At 43.7% G+C, this 21,102-nt stretch overlaps 1 protein-coding gene across 19 annotated transcripts in view; it reads right to left on the bottom strand.

The window, feature by feature from the left end:
• The window catches only part of SYNE2 (spectrin repeat containing nuclear envelope protein 2), a 300,242-nt gene that overhangs the window by 166,303 nt on the left and 112,837 nt on the right, over window positions 1-21,102 (bottom strand). For 18 of the 19 annotated variants that reach the window (XM_074996338.1, XM_074996337.1, XM_074996346.1 and 15 more), the window contains 11 exons: window positions 18,204-18,404; window positions 16,144-16,315; window positions 14,772-14,884; window positions 13,340-13,542; window positions 12,805-12,924; window positions 12,418-12,706; window positions 11,391-11,560; window positions 8,040-8,352; window positions 6,601-6,765; window positions 4,220-4,573; window positions 3,579-3,713 (listed from right to left, as the gene is read on the bottom strand). In XM_074996338.1, coding sequence (XP_074852439.1) covers window positions 3,579-3,713; window positions 4,220-4,573; window positions 6,601-6,765; window positions 8,040-8,352; window positions 11,391-11,560; window positions 12,418-12,706; window positions 12,805-12,924; window positions 13,340-13,542; window positions 14,772-14,884; window positions 16,144-16,315; window positions 18,204-18,404 — 2,235 coding nt within the window. The remainder of the gene's footprint in view (window positions 1-3,578; window positions 3,714-4,219; window positions 4,574-6,600; window positions 6,766-8,039; window positions 8,353-11,390; window positions 11,561-12,417; window positions 12,707-12,804; window positions 12,925-13,339; window positions 13,543-14,771; window positions 14,885-16,143; window positions 16,316-18,203; window positions 18,405-21,102) is intronic. The other variant, XM_074996354.1, reaches the window with a different exon arrangement.

Genomic DNA, 21,102 nt, shown 5'->3' with positions numbered 1-21,102 from the left:
CTCTGATAGGCCCCTTAGGGAGAAGGGGACAATGTGACGGGCATGCTGATGTTTTGTTCGTTAACAGGCAGATTTACAAATTCAAAGCTCAGTTTCAGCCTGTGGCTCACTGGAACAGCGTGGGGATGAGTCCAAAATACAGACGCATGAAAACAAATGTGGCAGCCCTCATCATGCCAGTGTGGCTCTTCTATAGCCCTGATCCTGCCACGGCAGTCTGACCATGACCCCACTGTGGCCCACCTGCACTTTGGCCCCATCCCTGATCCTGCAGCAGAATCAGGACTGGGCCCCCACACCCAGCTAAGACAGAGTCGGGGGCTGGAGTACCCCTGCCACAGCAAAGTTAGGATCGAAGCAGGGCTTCCGAAGCTGCATGGGGGTGGCAGTTGCTAAGGCCAAATAGGATTGCAGTCGAGGTGGCAGTTAAGAGGCAGGGGAAGCACTGTCCTGGCTGCCACAGGACCCTGGCCTATGAAGCTTTCTGAAGTGCCTCTGTAATGCTAAATAGGTAGCTGTACGGCTGTGCAGCTTACAGGGAACTTAGATCCCCGCCCTGAAACTTACCTTGTATTGGTCAAAAAAGCCTCCGTGTGTGGTCAGACATTTTCTGGAAGCAGATTCAACAGGTAGCTCTGCTCCATTTTGTTTAAATTTGAATGAAACTTGGGCTAGCGAGTGAGGTTACGAACCCACGCAAGGTGCAGCGCATTGATGCGCTGCCCCAGGAGCCGTCCCAGAGGAAGAGTTACAATCTCCCTCTCAGCTTCCCATCTGCCAACAGTCATTGCAGCAAATGCCCAGTGCCCTTGACACAGTGTAAGGAGACAGAACCAAGACTCGGCACAGTACAGACCCATTCTATCCCCCAGCACGGAAGGAGAACATGTAGGCTCTGCATCCACGCCCATGCTATTGAGGGAGGGTATAGATAGCCAGCACAAGAAAGTACAGAGTGACTTGTGCACCCTTTTTCTTTTGCTCCAGCACAAAACACAAGCCACAATCCGGCCCTTGATCACTACAGATTTCTGTAACCAAGTCCTTGTTATTGTACAGTGGTGGATACAAATTAAATCTGGCTAGACACTACACAAAGAGCATGTTTTTATAAACTGAAATATATATATGTGAGTGGGGTAAAATACTAAAAACTCCACAGATATAGACTGATTTCCAGGGTCAAATGGCTTGAGACACAACTTTGTCAACAAATCATTCCACGGCCACCCATGCTGAAGCCATGCTCTACAGGGGAGCATGTAGTTTATCTTCATTATGAGCGATGAGAGCTGCATCATCTGTGAAAAAGAGTTCCCTTATGAGGACTTTCTTGACCTTAGTTTTGGCTTTGAGTCTTGCCACGTTGTAAAGACAGCCATTTCTCCACACAAGATTCGATGTCTCTCTCTACAACCTGGCAAGAACTCAAGGCCAAAATTAAGGTCCAGGACGTCCTCATGAGGGAACTCCTCTTCACAGATGATGCAGCTCTCATCGCTCATAATGAAGACATGCTACAGTCACTGATGGATTCTCTATTCAGAACCTACAAGTTGTTTTCCCTTGACATAAGCATGAAGAAAACTGTTATATTCACTCAAGGTATACCTCAGTGGCCCTGTGTCATTCTGGATGAACAATCAATGCACATGTATGTCAAGTGCATAGGATGAATTCTCACTTGCATGATCATGGAGCTAGAGACAAATCCCTACACACCGAGGCGAGCATATATCAGTGCAACTGAATGGAGTGTGTATTGATTTCATTCCCTCCATAACTAAACTTTAAAGATGTATTTTTTTTATGATTCAGCTGATCCTTAGAGCCTTGACCACAATTATCCCCTCTTGATTAATTTCCCTTGTCATTTTCTCATCATCACATGGAGTAGTCTGAAGCAGCTTAAGTTGTGCTCCACTTTCCTGACACAACCTGCATCCCTATATGATGCTTCTCCTGATTTTTTCTGTATTCTTCATTTCTGAGCATCACAGGCAAAGCATTTGCCTGTGTCATTCTCAAACACCTGCAAAAACTCGCAGATCGAATCTATCCAGAAATGCAATGTGGCTTCAAGCCTGGCAGGTCAACAATGGACATGATTTTGTCACTTCAACAACTACAGGAAAAGTGCAGAGAACAAGGAAAGCCATTATTCATTGCATTTGTCGACTTAACAAAGGCATTTGGCACATTTAGTAGATCAGGACTATACAGAGTATTAACCAAGACTGGCTGCACATCGACCCTACACAAGCTGATAACATCCTCTCACAACAACATGAAAGCAACAGTGCAATATGATAGATCCACATCAGAACCATTTGCAATGAACAGCAGAGTCAAACAACAGTGTGTTCTTGCCCCTACTCTCTTCGACATTCTTCTCAGTTCCACTAAACCATGCATTTCAAAACTCACGGAGCGATGCATTTCTCCACACAAGATTAGATGGCTCTCTCTAGAATCTGGCACAGTCACTGATGGAGTCTCTATCCAGAACCTGCAAGTTGTTTTCCCTTGACATAAGCATGAAGAATACTGTTGTATTCACTCAAGGTATACTTCTGTGACCCAGTGTCATTCTGCATAGCAGCCCATGAGATGTTGTTCAACAATTCTGTTACCTCAGATCTACTGTCTCCACAAACCTAGCCATGGACAAAGAACTGAACATCAGAATCGGCAAGGCAGCTACGATTTTTGGTAGACTTACAAAACAAGCATGGAACAATCCTAAACTGACAGCGAAAATAAAGTTACTAATCTACCAGGCATTGTGTATTGAGTATCCTGCTATCTCCTTCTGAGGCAGGGACCACCTGCTTGAACCAGGAGAAAAAACTGAACATCTTCCATCTTTGCTGCCTCCACAGAATTATGAATATCAACTGGCAAGGTAAAGTTTCAAATGCAGATCTCGTCAAGATCTGGCATACCCAGCCTCATAGCAATCCTCAACAGCAGAAGACTACGATGGTTTGGTCATGTGAGAAGAATGGGCGAGGAACGTCTTCCCTAAGAAATCCTCTTCAGTGAACTGTCATGTGGGTTGACAACAAGAGGAAGACCAAAGCTAAGATTAAAGGATACATGCAAAAATGCCATGAAAAAATTCAACATTAATCCAAAATCCTGGGAATCTACATCATTAGATCGAAATATCTGGCAACAATTGCTATGACAAGGCACATCATCCTAGTGACATAGTCACGAACCTCCTTCCTTCTCTAGAGATATCTATACCTCTGGTTTCCACAGCCATGGTTTTGGCAGTCTTTTCTCTGCCTCGGCTGTACCCAAGGGCTGAAAAACAGGGATAATGGTGGGTCTTCAAGTGGTCTCTTCACATTCTGCCCATGCCTTGATCCAACCTGCCCTCCTGGCACATTGCACAAAGGGTGAAGAACTCCAGATACAAGCAGATAAGCCTTATATTCCCTAATAATAATGCTGGTCCCGCTATGTTCCACACACGATATTAGTCCTTTATTCATGAGCCCCCCCCACACACATGCATGCACACACATTACCACGAGTTAACCGTTAATTAGAACTTATTTCTCTATTACCTGAGCTGTTTGCTCTTGTGTGTTCTTGCTTTGATGTGAATCCTGTAGAGGACTTTCTGCCAATAACCTGCTTTCTTCAGAATACAAATTATTTTGTTGTTCTTTGTCTGCTACATTTCCATTTAAACCTTGGGCCTGAGAGAGCCAGTAAAAACAAAAATTTAAAATGAAAAATATTAACCTGTGAAGCAATTATAGTCTACAGAATGAGGTAATAAATCTTAAACCATGAGGCTGACACAAAGGAAGTACAAACCTGTACTTCTCTTATTTTGTTATAAAACTACTGCAAGAGTAGTGAGTTAGGTTTACTGTCAGAGAATGGTCACAGCATGTTTTCTCTTTTAGCACCTCCTCTCCTTGAAACTCCTGACCCAAAATATTCCATCTGATTACACAGAAGAGAAAAACTAGAAGCATGAATTGACAATTCATGTTTTAAATAAAGTGAGCATCATGCTAGTGTAATGTAAGCAATAGATTTGGAGAGTTCTTTTACATGATTTGGTTTATAATTTGTAGAAGTTATAAAAAATTTTATTAGGAAACTGAAAAGGTACAATCGGTTACATGCTTCTGAGACACTAATGTGTCTTTGCCTTTAATTTCCCATTCTGATTGCTATTATGACACATGCTTACATTGTTTATTTTCCAGCATTCTTGCCGCTCTTCTCTTCTGCTGTGCTCTTCAACAGCAGCAGGAATATCAGAAAAGACCTGGTTCTCTCTCTTTATCATTGTATCTGATTTATCCTGCATCCTTATTTCATCGAAGAAAGCATGTTTTGATTCTGGAGTGTCTCTGAGAATATGCTCACCCATCTGCTTGACATTTTTAAGTCTCTGCTTCAAATACTTGTGTTTACACTGAAGTGTTTCCATTTTGTCCTTGGTAATCTTCTGTCCTGATGAAGAGCTGTTTTGTTCAACAGATTCTGGTAATGCCGAAAACTTCCTTAACATGTCTTCAGATTGACTAAGAGGTGCTTGTTCCTTTAAAAAGAGTAAGCTTTTTATTGAAAAGCATTTTCATTCAATTCACCCAGTGTTAAGCATGTAATAAGAATAATGATAGCTGTACGTCGCGAATTACTAAAATTATTAACTTTTGTTACGAAGGCCAACTTATGCAGCCAGACTCATGAAATATTCACGTACTCCTACCAGACTGCTGCAAAAAGTCAAATGCTGCAACTGGATTTTTCAAGATAGCTTTTGCAATCAGAAACAAATCTGAAACTATACAAAATAATGTAACAATCCAATTTTATGTCCTAAGGCACACGCTGAATTTGGCAAGGTTTAAGAAGTAAGCTTCTTTTCCCCCATGCCTCTATTGTGTACTTCATTTTACAACTTGTTAGAGGGACAGTGAGGCTGGTCCTACACTTGCCCCCAACTTCAAACAGGGCATGTTAATCAGAGTGATGGGAGATTACTAATGAAGTGCTGCGGTGAATACACAGCTCTTCATTAGGCTAATTCTCCCCCCCCCCCCCGCCCCCGTGGCAACTTCAAAGTGTTGCTACTTCAAAGTGCCCATGGCTACACACAAGCCAGCACTTCAATGTTTGACACACTGAAGTTGCCGAGGGAGAGAATTAACTTAATGAAGTGCTGCATATTCACCACAGCACTTCATTAGTAATCTCCCAGCGTCTTGATTAAAATGTCCCCTTCAAAACTGGGGGCAAGCATAGACAAGCCCTGAGGGAGTTAACCTTCTTCTGAGACAACAGGAGTTCATCAGGGTTGGAGTCAGGGTGCCTGACTTGACAGACCAATGGTCTGAGATGGTATATCATCCTTCCATACCTTTCTACACTCAGGCTATGTCTACACGTGCCCCAAACTTCGAAATGGCCACGCAAATGGCCATTTCGAAGTTTACTAATGAAGCCCTGAAGTGCATATTCAGAGCTCCATTAGCCTGCAGGCTGCCACGGTGCTTCGAAATTGACGTGCCTTGCCGCCGCGCGGCACGTCCAGATGGAGCTCCTTTTCGAAAGGACCCCGCCTACTTCGAAGTCCCCTTATTCCCATCAGCTCATGGGAATAAGGGGACTTCGAAGTAGGCAGCGTCCTTTCGAAAAGGAGCCCCGTCTGGACGCGCCGCGCAGCGGCAAGGCGCGTCAATTTCGAAGCGCGGCTGCCGCCCGCAGGCTAATGAAGCGCTGAATATGCATTTCAGCGCTTCATTAGTAAACTTTGAAATGGCCATTTGCATGGCCATTTCGAAGTTTGGGGCACGTGTAGACACGGCCTCAGTGACAACAACGATATTCCTTTGAAGCATAATATTTCTGATTCTGTGAAAATAAGTCTTTAATACTCAGATTGACTCATGCAGTTGTTGGGTCTGTCTCAACCTGAGCTGTATTCAGAACAATGGCCAGTTTAGACACAACAGCCACATGTTTGAGAATCACACTCTTCCTTGCACCTCTCTGAACACAAGTTGAGTTTTAGAAATCTAATTGATCTAGGGTCTGAGTCTGCTTCCAATGAAGCCAGCAGCAGAAATCCCTTGAGGACACAGGGAGTAGGGTCAGGAATGCAGCTACATGATAAAAGGCTAATGAACACAGCTACCCCCTGAGACTATCTGCAGCTTCACAAACAGGCAGTCCTGTAGCACCTTAGAGACTAACAAATATACTAGGTCATGAGCTTTTATAGGTAAAACCCACTTCTTCAGATGAATGGCATGGAAAAACAGAATCCAGGGTTTATATAGCAGGAAGGGGATTCTGTTTTTCTACTCCATTCATTTGAGAAAGTGGGTTTTACCCACGAAAGCTCATGACCTAATAAATGTGTTAGTCTCTAAGGTGCCACACGACTGCTTTTCATTCATAAAAATTAGATCACTCACACTTTACATTATGGAGAGAATAGGGCCAGTTTAGTCGACAGAATTAATATAATTGACTCTCTTCCTTTATAAACACATTACTGTCTTGAAGCCCTACCATCCTCAGGCAAGGCTCCATTAACACTATCCAAAACCTGTGTCATACCTTCAATTTCAATTGATGATGACTAGCTGCTGTCTCTTCCACTGAGGTATCAGTAAAATCACAAAGTTCCTCAGATTGTCCCTTCAGCATGCTACTCAAGGCTCCCAATGCATCCTGGACCTCTTGGTATTCTTGATCGTGGCCTTCCAGGGCCTGGGATGAGTTCTAGGAGCCAAGCAGTTTGTACATTTAGTGTAGTACCACCTCATACAAAACACAGCTCATACGGATGGTTGCTTCCAGAAGGATTTAAACAGCACTGCTAGGACATTAAAGAGCTTAGAAATTTAAAAACATTGCCTGTGATTTGCATCTAAACGAAATGGCACTTTACTTCACCATGGGCAAACAAAGAGGCAGATCCATCCCTGGGTCAGTTGTATCCCTTCCATCACTGCACTGTACAAAAACGGAGCCTTAAATGAAGTTGTATGAAACTCCCTGATTGTGATGCTCCTTTCTATAAACACTTGTCTATCTCTGGACAAGCTCCTCTAGTCAGGGACTGTCCCTTCTTGACTGTCTGGAAAGTTTCTATCATATTGTGGGTGCCAATATAAACAAAAAATAAACAGGATGTGGGAAACAAGTCCACACTGCACAGTTGTGATCCTCAGAGGATCCATCTTATTTCTAAATATGAAAGGATGATGGGAGGAGAACACCAAGGTAGATCAAGAAGCAAAGCCAGTGGATCATCACCTACATGGAACCAATCCTCATCCTTGGGCATAAAGGAGGAAGACATAACAGCCACAAAGATTAGAGTAGCTATGTCTCTGTAGTAACTGCAGTAGGGGGAGAGATAGCTCAGGAGTTTGAGCAGTGGCCTACCAAACCTGTGGTTGTGAGCTCAATCCTTGAGAAAGCCATTTAGCAACTAGGGCAAATATATATATCAGGGATGGTGCTTGGACCTGCCAAGAGGGCAGGGGACTGGACTAGATGACCTCCCAAGGTCCCTTCCAGCTCTAGATGTGTACCTCCAATTATAACTTGTGTTCTTCTTTGCCTTTTGTCACTGCTTATGCCTATTCTCACAGATGCAAAATGCTACTATTCTGATTTATGGCTTATTGATAGTTCATGCTCACTGCCCCCCACTTTGTGAAATCATTTACTCCTGGCCAAAGCACATGGCAGCAGAGAACCAAAACTTGAAGTGGTTCCCCCTTCCACTCCGACCCAGGGAAAGATTCTGTACCTACCAATTTGGAGAGGAACTCATCACTAACTATGTCAGCTTTGCCCAGTGGAGAAGATTTTTACCTTAATTATTTCACTACAGGAAACTAGTAAAGAAGTCCACTTCAGAGTGTCCTCACTTTGTAACATAACAGTCTAATCTGACAGCTCAATAAGATAACAAGCAAATAATGAGAACTTTAAATAATTGCATATTCTAATACTATAATATGGAAATATGGCATGATTCTAACCTGCAAGTGGCACAGTAGACTTTCATGCAGATATTTTAGTTCTAACCACGATTCTTCCATGAAGCAGGATTCCTCATTGCCCTCTTTTAGGAACTCTCCTTGGCTTTTCAATTCATGTAATAAGAACATTAAATGTTCTGCTTTTTGCAGGAGTTTTATGTAGTTTGTTAAGTGAGCTTGTTTCTCCTGCAATCCAGTCTGAACATCAAAACCTAGTTTTGGCTGCTGCTGCTTCAGTTCAGTCAGCACCAATCGCAAATCATCTTTGCTTTGCATGTATAGTTTGAGTTGAAGCTGAATCTGGTCTTGGTGGCTTAAAAAAATGGGAAAAAGATATTAACAGAATTCAAAGATTTTGTATTTTTTTTAAAAATATGAAACTGCAGACATTAAATCATTAGATACAATGATAATCATGAGGTTTATACTTTGAGTTGTAAATTACCCATCCAAATCTCACTGCATTTCAATGGCAGTTGAGAATTAAAATCCCTTATGTACCTTTTAAATCCGAGCTTGCAAAAACATAGTTGCTAGAATCTGAGACTTGCTGCTCATGATGTGTATACTTTGCTTCATTACAGTGCCTCATTAGCATATTTCGAACCTGCTCATTAGCATATCCCTTTTGAAAGGCAGAGGCATGTGTAGACACAGAGTATGAGTGGCTAACTGTCCCCTGAAGTGGCACCTAGATCACTTCACTGAGAAAGAATGAGTGTCCTCTACAGCCTAAGTTGAAAGGCAGCTGGCTTTTAGCTCAAGCTGTAGGGACACTTACACTAAGCTCCAAAGGTCTCAGGTTCAAGTCTGCCTGTAGGCAGTTAAACTTGTGCAAAATAAGAGATTTAGTCATCCATCTACAAAACAAATCACATACACGCTAGGAAATAACTTTGAAGTTAGGCACTACATCGAAGTAGCCAGCGGAGAGTGTACACACATTTTCTTGTACTTCAAAGTCTTTACTCCATTTCTGGGAATGGAGTAGTGCCCTACTTTGAAGTTTAACTTGGAAGTAGGGTGTGTGTAGATCCTCAACTTCGAAGTTGTACTTCAAAGTAAGCAACTTCAAAGTTATTTTTGTCGTGTAGACAGCCAAAAAGAATCAAATTCTGCTCTTAGTTAAGCATATATAACCAGGAAAACCTTTTAAATTTAATATAAAATAGAGAATGGAACCCAGAAAAGTCCTGTTCTTCAAATGTACTCACTGCAACCCTTGTCTGAGTGATATTGCTCTTTTAACGACTCTTTGCAACAGGGGGGAAAGGAAGAGGAAAGCTTAAAGGGAAGGGCACGATGCACTTGGCACCAAGTCCAAGTCACTGCCTTGCCCTTCTTACTCATTGGAAGAGTGGAAATGTATTTACACCCCATGCAACTACAGAGAGGCAATCTTCACCAGCACTGGTCTTGAAGCATCCCTTACGGGAGCTGAGTAAGGGAAGCTGGGAACTCCATCTCATCAGTGGGGAGCTGATTCTCTCTGCCTTTTCCTGACTTCCTTTTACGGGACCGAGGAGCAGGAGTGGGGTTTCTAAATCTGGATCAGCAGGATTATACCCTCCTTCTCCCTGCACTCTACAACTTGTTGCCTGGCATGCCTGGATATTACAAATGAATAAGGATGCAGCATAATTAAACCACATCCATGCCCTGCTTTCTTCCAGCATGGTCAGACAAATACAACACGTTTCAACTCATTTAAGAACAAGAACAAGAACAATTTCTCACACAGCGGAGCTCAGAGCTACTGTGGGCCCTGGGGAAAGGTGGGAGGGGGACCGAGCTCCATGACCCTGTAAGGGGTGGGGCCAAGCGCAGACATCCCCTTGTGCTGCTCAGATCACAGTGCTGGGCCTTCCCCCCAATTCCTTCAGAGCTGTGTAGAGTGGTGCAGCAGCTCTGCTACGGTGTTTCATAGGGGTCCCGAGCTTGTGACACCACCACTGCGGAAGCAGCAGCAGCGGCAGGAGCACCAGGCCACTTTGAAACACCAGGCCCTGAGGCAACTGTCTCCTTTGCCCTCCCCTGTTGGTGGGTGTGCTCTCACAGAACTAGAACTGGTTTCCAAACCGGGTGATTTGCCCCATGGTTCAGAGTGCCTGGGGCTCAGACAGGATTACAGAAGGAGCCTCAGCTGAGTGGGATAAAAGGCAGCAGGTGACTGTATGAAGCAGGGGTGCTCAGAGAGCACAGAGACCACTACAGGTTGAACCTCTCTAATCTGGTGCCCTCAAGATCTGATCGGTGCTAGACACAAGAATTTGCCAGACCATGGGAGGTCGACATTGCCTAGCAGCATTGTGACACTTCCACTTCTCACTGGGCTCTCAGAAGACATTTAGGGGGTAAATTAGAACTAAATAAGAGCACAGAACTCTGACAGCCAGGACTGGTGGCTGTAAACAAACTTTATGGCATCACGGGAAAGTTGACCACACCCACAATAAGTGGTCATCCAGCTAACTAAAATCACGCTGGATTACGGACATTGCCAGATGAGTTCCAGACAAGAGAAATTCAATCTGTAGTGCTTTGTTGGCTCCAGCAAGAGCTGGGATGAAGACAGCAGGCAGAAAGGTCTGCGAGTAGTCTGCTGAGGCAGGAGATACGCTGGGAAAGCAAGGAAAGAGTGCGAAGGCTCTCCAGGCAAAGAAGCCTGGCAGCAGGCAGAGATATGTTTGCTGCAGGGTGGGGGGCACATTCATTGTAACTGAGGTATTTTCTGTGACTAAACCCAGACACCAAGCAAGGGTATTTTTAACCTCAGAACAGGATGTGAAATCTAAGGAGTCATTTGAAGGAGAAATCATTAGGAGTGGACTGCAGGAGCAGCCCTGGCCGCAGAGTAAGCAGTCACACCACCACAGGGTCTTTAAAAACACTTGTACAGTTAATAAGATAACAGATTTCTTTAAATCATAAGACTGATCCTGACACCATGTAAACCTGCATGAGGCCAGATCATGGCTGGCTCTGGATGTGTGCATGCAGAGGGCACATGGATCATCTATCTCAAGGGGAGCACAGCAGACACTGAGCTAGCGCTGTCCAGGGCTATTCTAAGGGTGGACTTACTCTCTGCACTGGCAGCCCCATCATCAGACCCCAAAGGAATACTGAGTCTGAGCTGGCCAAAACCCCTCCTGGGGCTTCTGATGTTTTGCTTCATACCTTGTCATATTGGCCAATAACTTAAAGCCACAGTATGTCCCATTGTGCACTGTTATTTTTTGTCCTCCATAAACAAAGAGCATAGAAGCTCTATATAATGCAAAGAGGCAGAGGAATTGATAGCCAGAGGGTCATGCTACTGCACTGATCACTTTGTAAGATCCACATTACCTGAGATATTCAGTGGCTAAATCAACAGTGCACTCCCACTGATTTTGGAGATCAGAAATAGCCTGCTGAATGGCACAGTCCTTGGCTCTCTCAGTATTCATTAAGATTTTCCCCAGAGCTATGATGTTTTGCATTTTAGCATCTCCCTCATCTTTGAGGAAAATTATTTCCTGCAAAATAAAAAGAGCAAAAGTAGAACATGTAATATGTTTCATTCATTCACTTGTAGTTATTCTAACAGAGTGTACTGCCTGCAGAACATTTTATTCTTAGTCTATTGTCATGGACCAAATACAATTAAAGCTTCCATGTTCTGTATGATTGACATCAATAAGTAGATGAACAATCCAGTTTAAACTTTAGCATTCCAAAAAGTTCCTAAGATTTTTAAATACACACATTACCCAATGTTCCTATGGTATATAGAAAAACAAAACATCAATCTCAGCCTGATAACACAAAGCAAAACATTTGCCTCATATCCTATGAGTGAGCCCCTCACACACACTGCCACCCCCTTTTTCCATGTGAAAAGGCTAGAGCACCATAAAGTCCCTTTTCCAGCTGGGGGAGGATTTGCCCATCCTAGGCATTGCCTATGATAACTATAAGGCTCACCCAGTGAGGTGCTCTTACAAACCTTAGCACAGATGACATGCTACAGATGGGACTGCTGGAACACGTGAGGGCCCACAGAATGCTGTAGTGCCAATGTTCCAGGCAGCACCACAGCCAACAAGCAGACTGGGAAAGCTGCTATACAATTTATACAGGTCCTCTGCTGAAGATCTCACCAGTTTGTGGAACAGCCAGGATTGGGAGGGCATAAAGTCATTATAATCCACTCTTCCCCATAGTCAGAGTTCTATGCTGCCCCACTGTGTTTAATTAACCACACAACCACATGCTTAGTTATGCACTGTAATTACCAATGAGAAAGGATGGGTCTAATGAAATTAGTACATGATATATTTCCAGTATATTACCCTTAGCTGTCAAAATCCATTTAGTAAGCGTGCTGCAATACCTTTATTTGATGTATTCTTTCTTCCAGGGGCAACTTGTCTTCCAGTGAATTCAAGCCAATAACTGACTCTTTAAGTCTGTTTATCCAAGATGACATTTTCTGTGCAAGTGCTTCAAAATTCCGCCCCTCCATGGAAAAAGTCTGAGTAGGTCCAAGAATTTCACTTACACTTGTCCATAGTTCCTCATACCTACTAATGAGATGACTGGATTCGGAGACTGTTTCATCTTTGGTAAACCCAGAGTCCCTCAATGAATTTGCCAGTTGAGAAAGGGAGTCAAACGATTCTCTGGAAAATACAATGCATGAATAAATCGTATCTACTACAATGGAGAGGAGTCAAGAAAGCTACAAATTACCCACCTCCCTCCCCAGAGACAAGGCTACCTCTGCTTTATAAGCATTTGGTAAAAGTGTTCTAGTTTTATCTTCTCATTTTTACTCTCCAGAACTTTTTCTTCCTGAATAGTGAGCCATTCTTTCAAGCCATTGTTGTCTTCTTGAAGTCTAAAGAAACAACAAACACAAAAATGTATTATCTGATAAGTGAGAAGTATTATATCTATAATTACTAAAAATACAGACAGTAAAATTTCACTGCAACAGATGTGAAATAATATTGGCCCTGATTCTGTAAAGTATTCAAGCACATAAATAACTAAGCATGTGAGTAGCCTCACTGATTTCAGCTGACCCTTTCATGAGTTTTAAGCATATAATCAAACACATTGATGAATCAGGATCTTCATGATCTCTTTTTTCTTAAGAAAACTGAAGGAAAAGTTAAATAAAACAGAAGAAAATATCAGCAGATTCCCCAGTAACACATGATTTTTAATGAAAACGAGGGTTATTTACTTTTCATTGCAGATGTTCAAGAACTTTTTAAGTAAGCTGCTGGGAATTAATTTTAGCTCCCTACCTAAGTAGCTGTTGCATAGAAGCACGCAGTTTCTTTTCTTGCTTTTGACATTCAGAGGTTATTCTTTGTAATTCTTCTTCTTGATCTCTCACCCAGCTACTAAGTTGGTTAACGCTTGCTTCAGGCAAATAACTTTTTACCTTATTTAAGAGAGATTTTACTTCTTGGATGTCACTTTCTTTGCCTTCAGAAGTTAGGAAACTCTTAACAAAAGCATAAACATGACAAATTAGAGATGGATTGAGCAAGTTTTCTACTAGATAACAGACATTTATATTCTATATAAGCATCTTAGTTAACTTTATCACCATAGGCTTTTAAAAAACATTAGCATGTCTTGCAAAGCACATTTACTGTGTGCTATTCATTTAAAACCCACCTCACCCAAGTGCAAATGGAAAAACTTCCTTGAAATATAAGAGGAAAGTAAAGAATGGAGGATGAAGGTTCTCTTCCGAGGTAAAATACACAAAAGGAGAAGTATGAACCAAGCCTCCACAACTTTCATCATCAAACCTCTCATTAAGATACACTTCTTGCATAGAGCTATCAAGTGTTGATAAACTATGACTGTCTGCTCCAGCCTGCAATTTGTATCGTATCACTTTGACCAAAGACAGGGAAGAGAGGGCAGGAAGGACAGAGCTGAGAGTGAACAAGAATATCAATACTGATGGACTAGAAATCATGGAGAGGCCAAGTAACAAGGAACGGGTGTGCGATGAGCAATTCTGAAGAACAGGCGATGGTCAGAGAGAGAAGACAGTAGCAACAGAGAGATCCGAGAGAAACCAGTGTGGGGAAGATCAAGTCAGGTGAATGGGCCTTTTGTTGAGTGGTAGAGTTGAATCAAGGCTGCATGCTGAAGGAAGACATGAGGGTGAGTAAACATGCAACTAAGGGGCGAAATGGTTCATCAGCACAGAAAATGGTATCATGGAAGTTTAGTGTGGGAAACTGAGGTGAGGAAGCCAGAAGTAAATCAGAGAGGAAAGGGATGATGGGAATGAGCACACACAGGTCTCCTAGGTGACTACAGAAATTATTATTAAGAAATTAATAATACTATTACTCACTGTGGTGAAAGTCTGGCTCCAGTTAAATTCACAGTCATTTTGCCATTGACTTCAACAGAGTCAGAATTACCTTTCTGGCCATGATTAAGCACAACATTTAAGCACTTCTTTAAGTCCCATAAATTTCAATGGAGTATATTCTAGCATCTGAACTTTTCTACCTATAGGTTAGACCTTCATCTCAAACGTACACTTCTTTTTCCCCTTCCCAACAGCCCCGGTGCTTTGTGTTTTTAAAACAATGTTCAAACTCAGAAGCCTGAATTTACTAACCTCAGTAGGAGACTCCACTCCAACGTACTGAGTCCCTTGCTAACTTGCAAACCCTTATGTTTTAAAGTATTGTAATAACTTACCACAAGCTTCTGCAACTTTTCTTCCAATGTCTGTTTTGTTTCAGATGGGTCAAAACAATCCTTTAAAGATAACCGAGTGCTGCTGAACCAGTCATTAAAATTCTCACACTGATCTGCAGAAAGAAAAGAGTTTGACTTTTTCTTCCTGGCCCATTCCAGAAGGTCTCTACTCAACATGAAGATTGTAGTTAATTGCCTATCAATTATATTTATCAGTGTGCCATCCCCAGATGTTGCCTCTCACTGTATGCATGAGGACAGAGAACACTGTAGAACTTACTTTTTTTTTTTTTTGCAACCTAACATTGTACTGACAGTAAATATTATTACTTGCTAGGGGCCCAGCTCAGAGTCCTGCTTGTGACATTTTCAGAAAACATTGTCAGAGAATCTGTCATCAAACATTCTGATATACTGTTGCTACTCTGGCTTCTAACACAAATTAATCCTATTCAGCAACTATTATTCCCAGTGACTGCAGGTTGATATTCTCTATGGGTGAAATTCTCTCTGGGCATAACCAGTTACACTAGTTAAAGAGACCCATTGACCTGTGTTTGGCAACTAGACTATGTTACCCAGAACTGAAAATATGCACTTATGAACAAGCCATATCAAGAAGCTAAGCACTGTTCACACGTGCATTGGGGCAGCAATGTTTTGGCAACCCTTCCTATGGTCAGACCTCAAATGCAGATCTGATGGGATGGAATCTTGAGGGAGTTCCTCAGACAATATATAGAACACAAAGCTGCCATGATTCTCCATACAGGACTCAGCAACCCCCAGCTTGGGTGACAAGAGTGACACTGAAGACAATTTTCATCAGCAAGCAACATGGGACCTCAGCCCCACGCTGCCTCCCCCATGTAGGCAGGAGCTTGCTCAAAGCCAGGCCACCTGTGGATTAACAAAAGATCAGCTAATGCTACCAACCTCCACCGAAACAGTAAAGCTTTGCCTCCTCATTTATTCATGAATAAAGCCACTGTAAGTAGGACTATTAGTGACTTTCAAAAGGATCACCAGCATTCAGACCCTACTTATAGGTCAAAAGGTCAAACTGCAGCACTCTACCTTGGAAAGGTTGCTGGCCCCCACTCTACACAATCAACAGCCTTTATTCTAGAATCATTTTCATCTACTCCAAAAGGAATTTTGTGCTCTGGGACAGGGCCCACAGCAAAGAAGGAATGTGAAGACTGAGGGCTGATCCTGAGCAGGTGTAAAGAGACATGGTACCACTGCAGCAAATGGCGCTATTCCATCTTATACCAATTGAGGAGCTGGCCCTCGGTTTTTACATGCAAGTTGTAATATTCCACTCAGACACGTATGTCAGTCTTTAAAAGTGAAACTCATATTTGCTTACAGTTCAAACGACTGGTAAAATGATCCTGGAAAATGTGTTTCTTTGCATTAAATAAATCAGTGATACACTGAAGCTGCTTCTTTAATTCAGCCACTTCTGGGCTCATACAACCTGTCTGTTTTTCGAGTAATTTCACATGGTGTTTTTGTTGGAGAATTTTCTGATATAGTTCCTAAATTTAAAAAAAAAAAAAAGTATTAGTGATGATACATTCAAGGGCACCTAAAGTTAAGGAGAAGTTTTCAGCATACACTGGACAAAGCCGATTTGCTATAAATTCAATTGTTTTAAGGGGTTATTTCAGAATATGCCAAAGTACACTATTTATACAAGAAATAAATAGGGGTAAATACTAAATGGTGAACATGTATTTGCAGCAAACACACATACATACTTCTTCATCATGCCCAAAAGACAGGTGGAGGCAATAGCAATGTAACAAACTGCAGGGCCATAAAAAAAAACAGTATATATCATCATGCCCCTTTGTATTATCTGTATTATTGCACATTAATCCATCTGATGGAGACTTTTCCTAAATCCCTGAGCAGTCATAAGGTGGTTGTTTTTTTTAAAAAAAACAAACTTCTGCAAACTCAATTTTTATTTCTTCTCTTCAAAACTTGGAATTTGAAGACCCAGAATTGCACTGACCTGAGGCCTATGACAGCCGAAACTCAGTCCCTAAGCCTGTGTCGGGTGTAAGGTCTGACGCCTCTAGAGCACGGTTTCCCAAACTGGGGGCAGGGGAGTGCCCACCTGGGGGGGAATAAAGAACTTCCGGGAGGGTACAAGGTGACACAGTCGTCCCCCCCATCACTCTCTCACCCCAAGAAATAGCTGGCCTTTGCTTTTGGCTCTCAGCCCCTGCAATTTTACATGGCCAACCCAGCACAGCTGCTATAAAAAGCAGCTGGCAAAGACCCACATGGAGCTAGCTGCCTCCTGCAAAAGTGAACGAGTGTGTGTTGCAGGGGGAGGGGGAGTAGGATGGGGTTAGATGAGGGACTGGGCACGCCTGGCTTGGGGGAGAAAGATGGGATAAGAGTGGGGGGCTGGTGGTGTCTAACTTTGGGAGAGAGGAGGGGCTCAGGCAGGCAGCTTGTGGGGTTCACATGGGCAGCTCACAGGGCTGCAGGCCCTGGCATCACAGGGCTCAGGAGACTCAGGCTGGTGGGTGGCTGGCTGGCCCAGGCAGCTGGCCCCAACAGCGCAGGGCTCTGGCAGCTCAGGCAGGCAGCTCTGGCAGCACAGGGGTCAGGTGGGTGGGCAGCTGGCGTGGGCAGCTTTGGAGATTGGCATAGGGCTCAGGCACCTAGGGCTGCACCAGGCAAGTGCAGGGGACTAAGAAAAATCTATTTGTGCTTATTTTTAATTGTAAATATTTTTATATCAAGTTTTTGTGTTTATTTCAAATTGCAAACTGATTTTTTTGTTAAAAGGGGGTTGGATGAGGGTAAAGAAGAGGTGGCGGGGCGTGAGGGTTTCTCAAAAATCAAAAGTGGAGGGCACAATGCTGAAAAGTTTGGGAACCGCTTCTCTAGATCCTGTAAGGCCAGACTCAGGCGGCCATATCCTCAGCCCTGCTGTCCCTGGCAGAGGTAAAAATGGGGTGGATATTTGGCTTAAATAGCAAAGTGGGGATTCCCTTGCATAGAGGAATGCCCCTGTGGCATCAAGTCAGCATTGCTGACTCTGTATCACCAGCTCCTGGTAATCATACAGTTCTACAATATAGCTCCATGTCCTGATGTGCCCCAGCCCAATATATGCACTGGGAATTGGCTACCTATCTTTTGGTTAGCAAGCCCAACACAAACTACTAATTAAGGGAGCTAATAGAATTGATTAGGTAGCACCATAATTATTCAGAAAAAACAGGCCTTTCCATCTTCTTTGTGCGTACCTAAGAAATACTGGTAGTCAAGCTAAATTCTTTGCCTCGTTGCTCTTTCAGCTTCAACCATTTTAAAATAAATAACAGAAACAAATATGAAGAGCTGCCTGTGAAAGAAAAGGTTATCAAAATTATAGGAGGTGCATAATTTGTTGTACAGTACCTCTAATTTTGTGAAGATCTCTAAAGTGTCAGAGGGAAACAATGCTTTTAAAAGTGATTCTGTCATTCCAATCTGTGTCTTGGCCAGGTCAAGGTCCCCTTTTAGCTCTGCTGAATTGCCATTAAATTCACTGGGTCTCGTCTTATTCAGTAAGTGATTTCTTATTAGCTCCATTTTGTTCTCAACAGATGACTTGATGACCTTAAAATTGGAAATGCACATGCCATTTAAGAAGCTTTACTGGACTAGTTTCCTGAAAAGTGGGGCTAAAGGGAATTTATCCCTTTTCATACTTAACCTTTCAATGTTAAATTCCATTTTACTCCTTCCTGAACTACTGTGTTTTCTTTTTTTCTTGTGTCTGATATTTAAAAAAAAAAATTAAATCCTACTTTGAAAGTGCTGCAGCTGCTTCAGTGAATAAAGGTTATCTGTTGATACATTCCTAGGACTACACTAATACTGCGAGCTGAACATAAGCACTGGTCTTCTCTCCACTTTTGGAAACAAGGAGCCATCCCTCCCTGATCCAGTTTCCAATATTCTGCCCGGTCCTAGCCATCCTGTAGGAGCACTGCCAGTAATGCTCCACTGCGGGCTTCCAAGGACAGAGCAAAGAGTGGAGCAAGACAGAAGGAAGCAGAACAAATCACCATCTACTGACAGGGCGACAAGGACCACTCCATGGAAATGTTCGCTCTAACCTTTTCCATCCATGCACACAACAAATTTTATGTGCACTGAGGCATGTGCAAATACGCACCACAAGTAGGAAAAAAAAAAAACGAGCTGTGGCAGCTCTCCTAATCAGCTGGGAGGCTTCTGAATCTCCCAAGTGGCCACACAAGTACATGGCTTACAGGGAACACTGATCCTTGGCCTTTATGGCTATTCTTAGTCCACAGAAATAGTCCTGACAATGGGCACGTCCTCACACCTAAACAGGATCCTTGAGGGCTGGAGCACACAAGAAAGAGAAGTTACTCACCTGTGTAGTAATGCTGGTTCTTTGAGATGTGTCCCCGTGGGTGCTCCACAGTAGGTGTCGGGCTTGCCCCAGCGCCGCAGATCGGAAATCTTTAGCAGTCTCCATCGGGTTGCGCGTGCGCCGATGTGCGTTGGTCCTTTACGCGCCTTCGGTCACATGCGCAATCCGGTCCCCGCCAGTTCCTTGACCAACCGCCCCAGATGCTTCTGAAAAACACGAAAACAGAGTTCCGAAGCAGGGAGGATGTGCGGGTAGTGGAGCACCCACGGGGACACATCTCAAAGAACCATTGTTACTACACAGGTGAGTAACTTCTCTTTCTTCTTCGAGTGGTCCCCGTTGGTGCTCCACAGTAGGTGACCACCCAGCAGTGACCCCAATTAAGGAGGTGGGTGTCCATTTATGTGCAGCTTGCCCTTGACAGGACTGCTGGTGATAGGCGTGTATCCTCATCAAATGCCCGGTGCATGGTATAATGCTTGGCAAAGGTGTCGTAAGATGACCAAGTCGCTGTTCTGTAGATGTCTTTTAGCACGATGCCTTTGAAGAAGGCTGTCGACGTTGCCATCGCTCTGGTGGAGTGAGCCCTGGGCGGAACTAGCAGAGGGGTCTTACTGAACTCATGGCACAGTCTTATGCAGGATACGATGTGATTTGAAATTCTTTGTGAGAACAGGCCTTCCCCTTTTGACCTGGGTGCAAGAGACACCAGGAGTCTGTCCGTTTTCTGGAAGGGCTTAGTTCTGTCTATGTAGAAGGCCAACGCCCTCCTTAAGTCCAGTAGGTGCAGCCGCACCTCTTTGCTGGAGTTGTGAGGCTTAGGATAAAATGAGGGTAATACTAGTGGTTCGTTAATGTTGATCTCTGAGGAAACCTTTGAAAGGAAAGCCGGGTGTAATCGTAAGATCACTGCTTCTTTTGAGAATAGTGTGCAGGGTGGTGTTGCCATTATTGCTGCGAGTTCGCTCACCCTGCGGGCTGACGTGATGGCGAAAAGGAAGGTTGTTTTCAGGGTAAGTAGCCGGAGGGGTACTGTGGCCAATGGTTCAAAGGGTGGTCCTGACAGCGTGTGGAAGACCAAGTCCAAATTCCACGATGGTGATAGCGGTTTCCAAGGGGGGTACAGGTTTACCAGCCCCTTTAAGAACTGCGTGACCATAGGATGGGCGAATATGGTTGGTCCTTGCTCTTTATGTTGAAACGCTGATATAGCTGTAAGATGGACCTTTACAGAAGATAGGGAGAGTCCATCTTGTTTTAGCTCCAGCAGGTAGTCTAGAATTGCAGTTATAGGGACACCCTGAGGGGCCAACTGTTTGGAAGAGCACCAGGAGATGAATCGTTTCCACTTTTGCGCATAAGTCCTTCTGGTGGAAGTCTTTAGACTGGACTCCAAGACATGTTTCACTCCCTCCAAACATGTGCTCTCTAAGGCGCTGAGCCATGGATTAGCCACGCCTGTAGGCGGAGTCTTTGAGGGTGTGGGTGCACTATGGACCCCCTGAGCCTGCGTGAGAAGGTCCGGCACTACCAGTAGGGGGAGTGGCAGGCAGCATGACATGTGCAGAAGTAGAGGAAACCATTGCTGTTGGTCCCAGATTGGGACTATCAGTATTATGCGTGCTCTCTCTCTTTTGGCTTTCTCTAGAACCTTGTGAATGAGTGACGTGGGAGGGAACGCATAGAGTAGAGGGCCCTTCCATGGCACCGTGAAGGCGTCCCCCAAGGATCCCTGTCCTATGCCCGCTCTGGAGCAGTACTGAGGACATTGTTTGTTGTTGTAGGTGGCAAACAGATCGATTTGGGGAACCCCCCATTTGTGAAAAACTTGTTGGAGCAGATCGACACGGATCTGCCACTCGTGCATGAGCGCAAATCACCTGCTTAAGCGCAAATCGCCTGCTTAGCTGG

The sequence above is a fragment of the Carettochelys insculpta genome, chromosome 6, assembly GCF_033958435.1.
Source record: "Carettochelys insculpta isolate YL-2023 chromosome 6, ASM3395843v1, whole genome shotgun sequence".
In the NCBI taxonomy this organism is placed as follows: domain Eukaryota; kingdom Metazoa; phylum Chordata; order Testudines; family Carettochelyidae; genus Carettochelys; species Carettochelys insculpta.
Note: the sequence above shows the minus strand (reverse complement) of the source record. Positions and strands in the feature narration are given on the sequence as shown.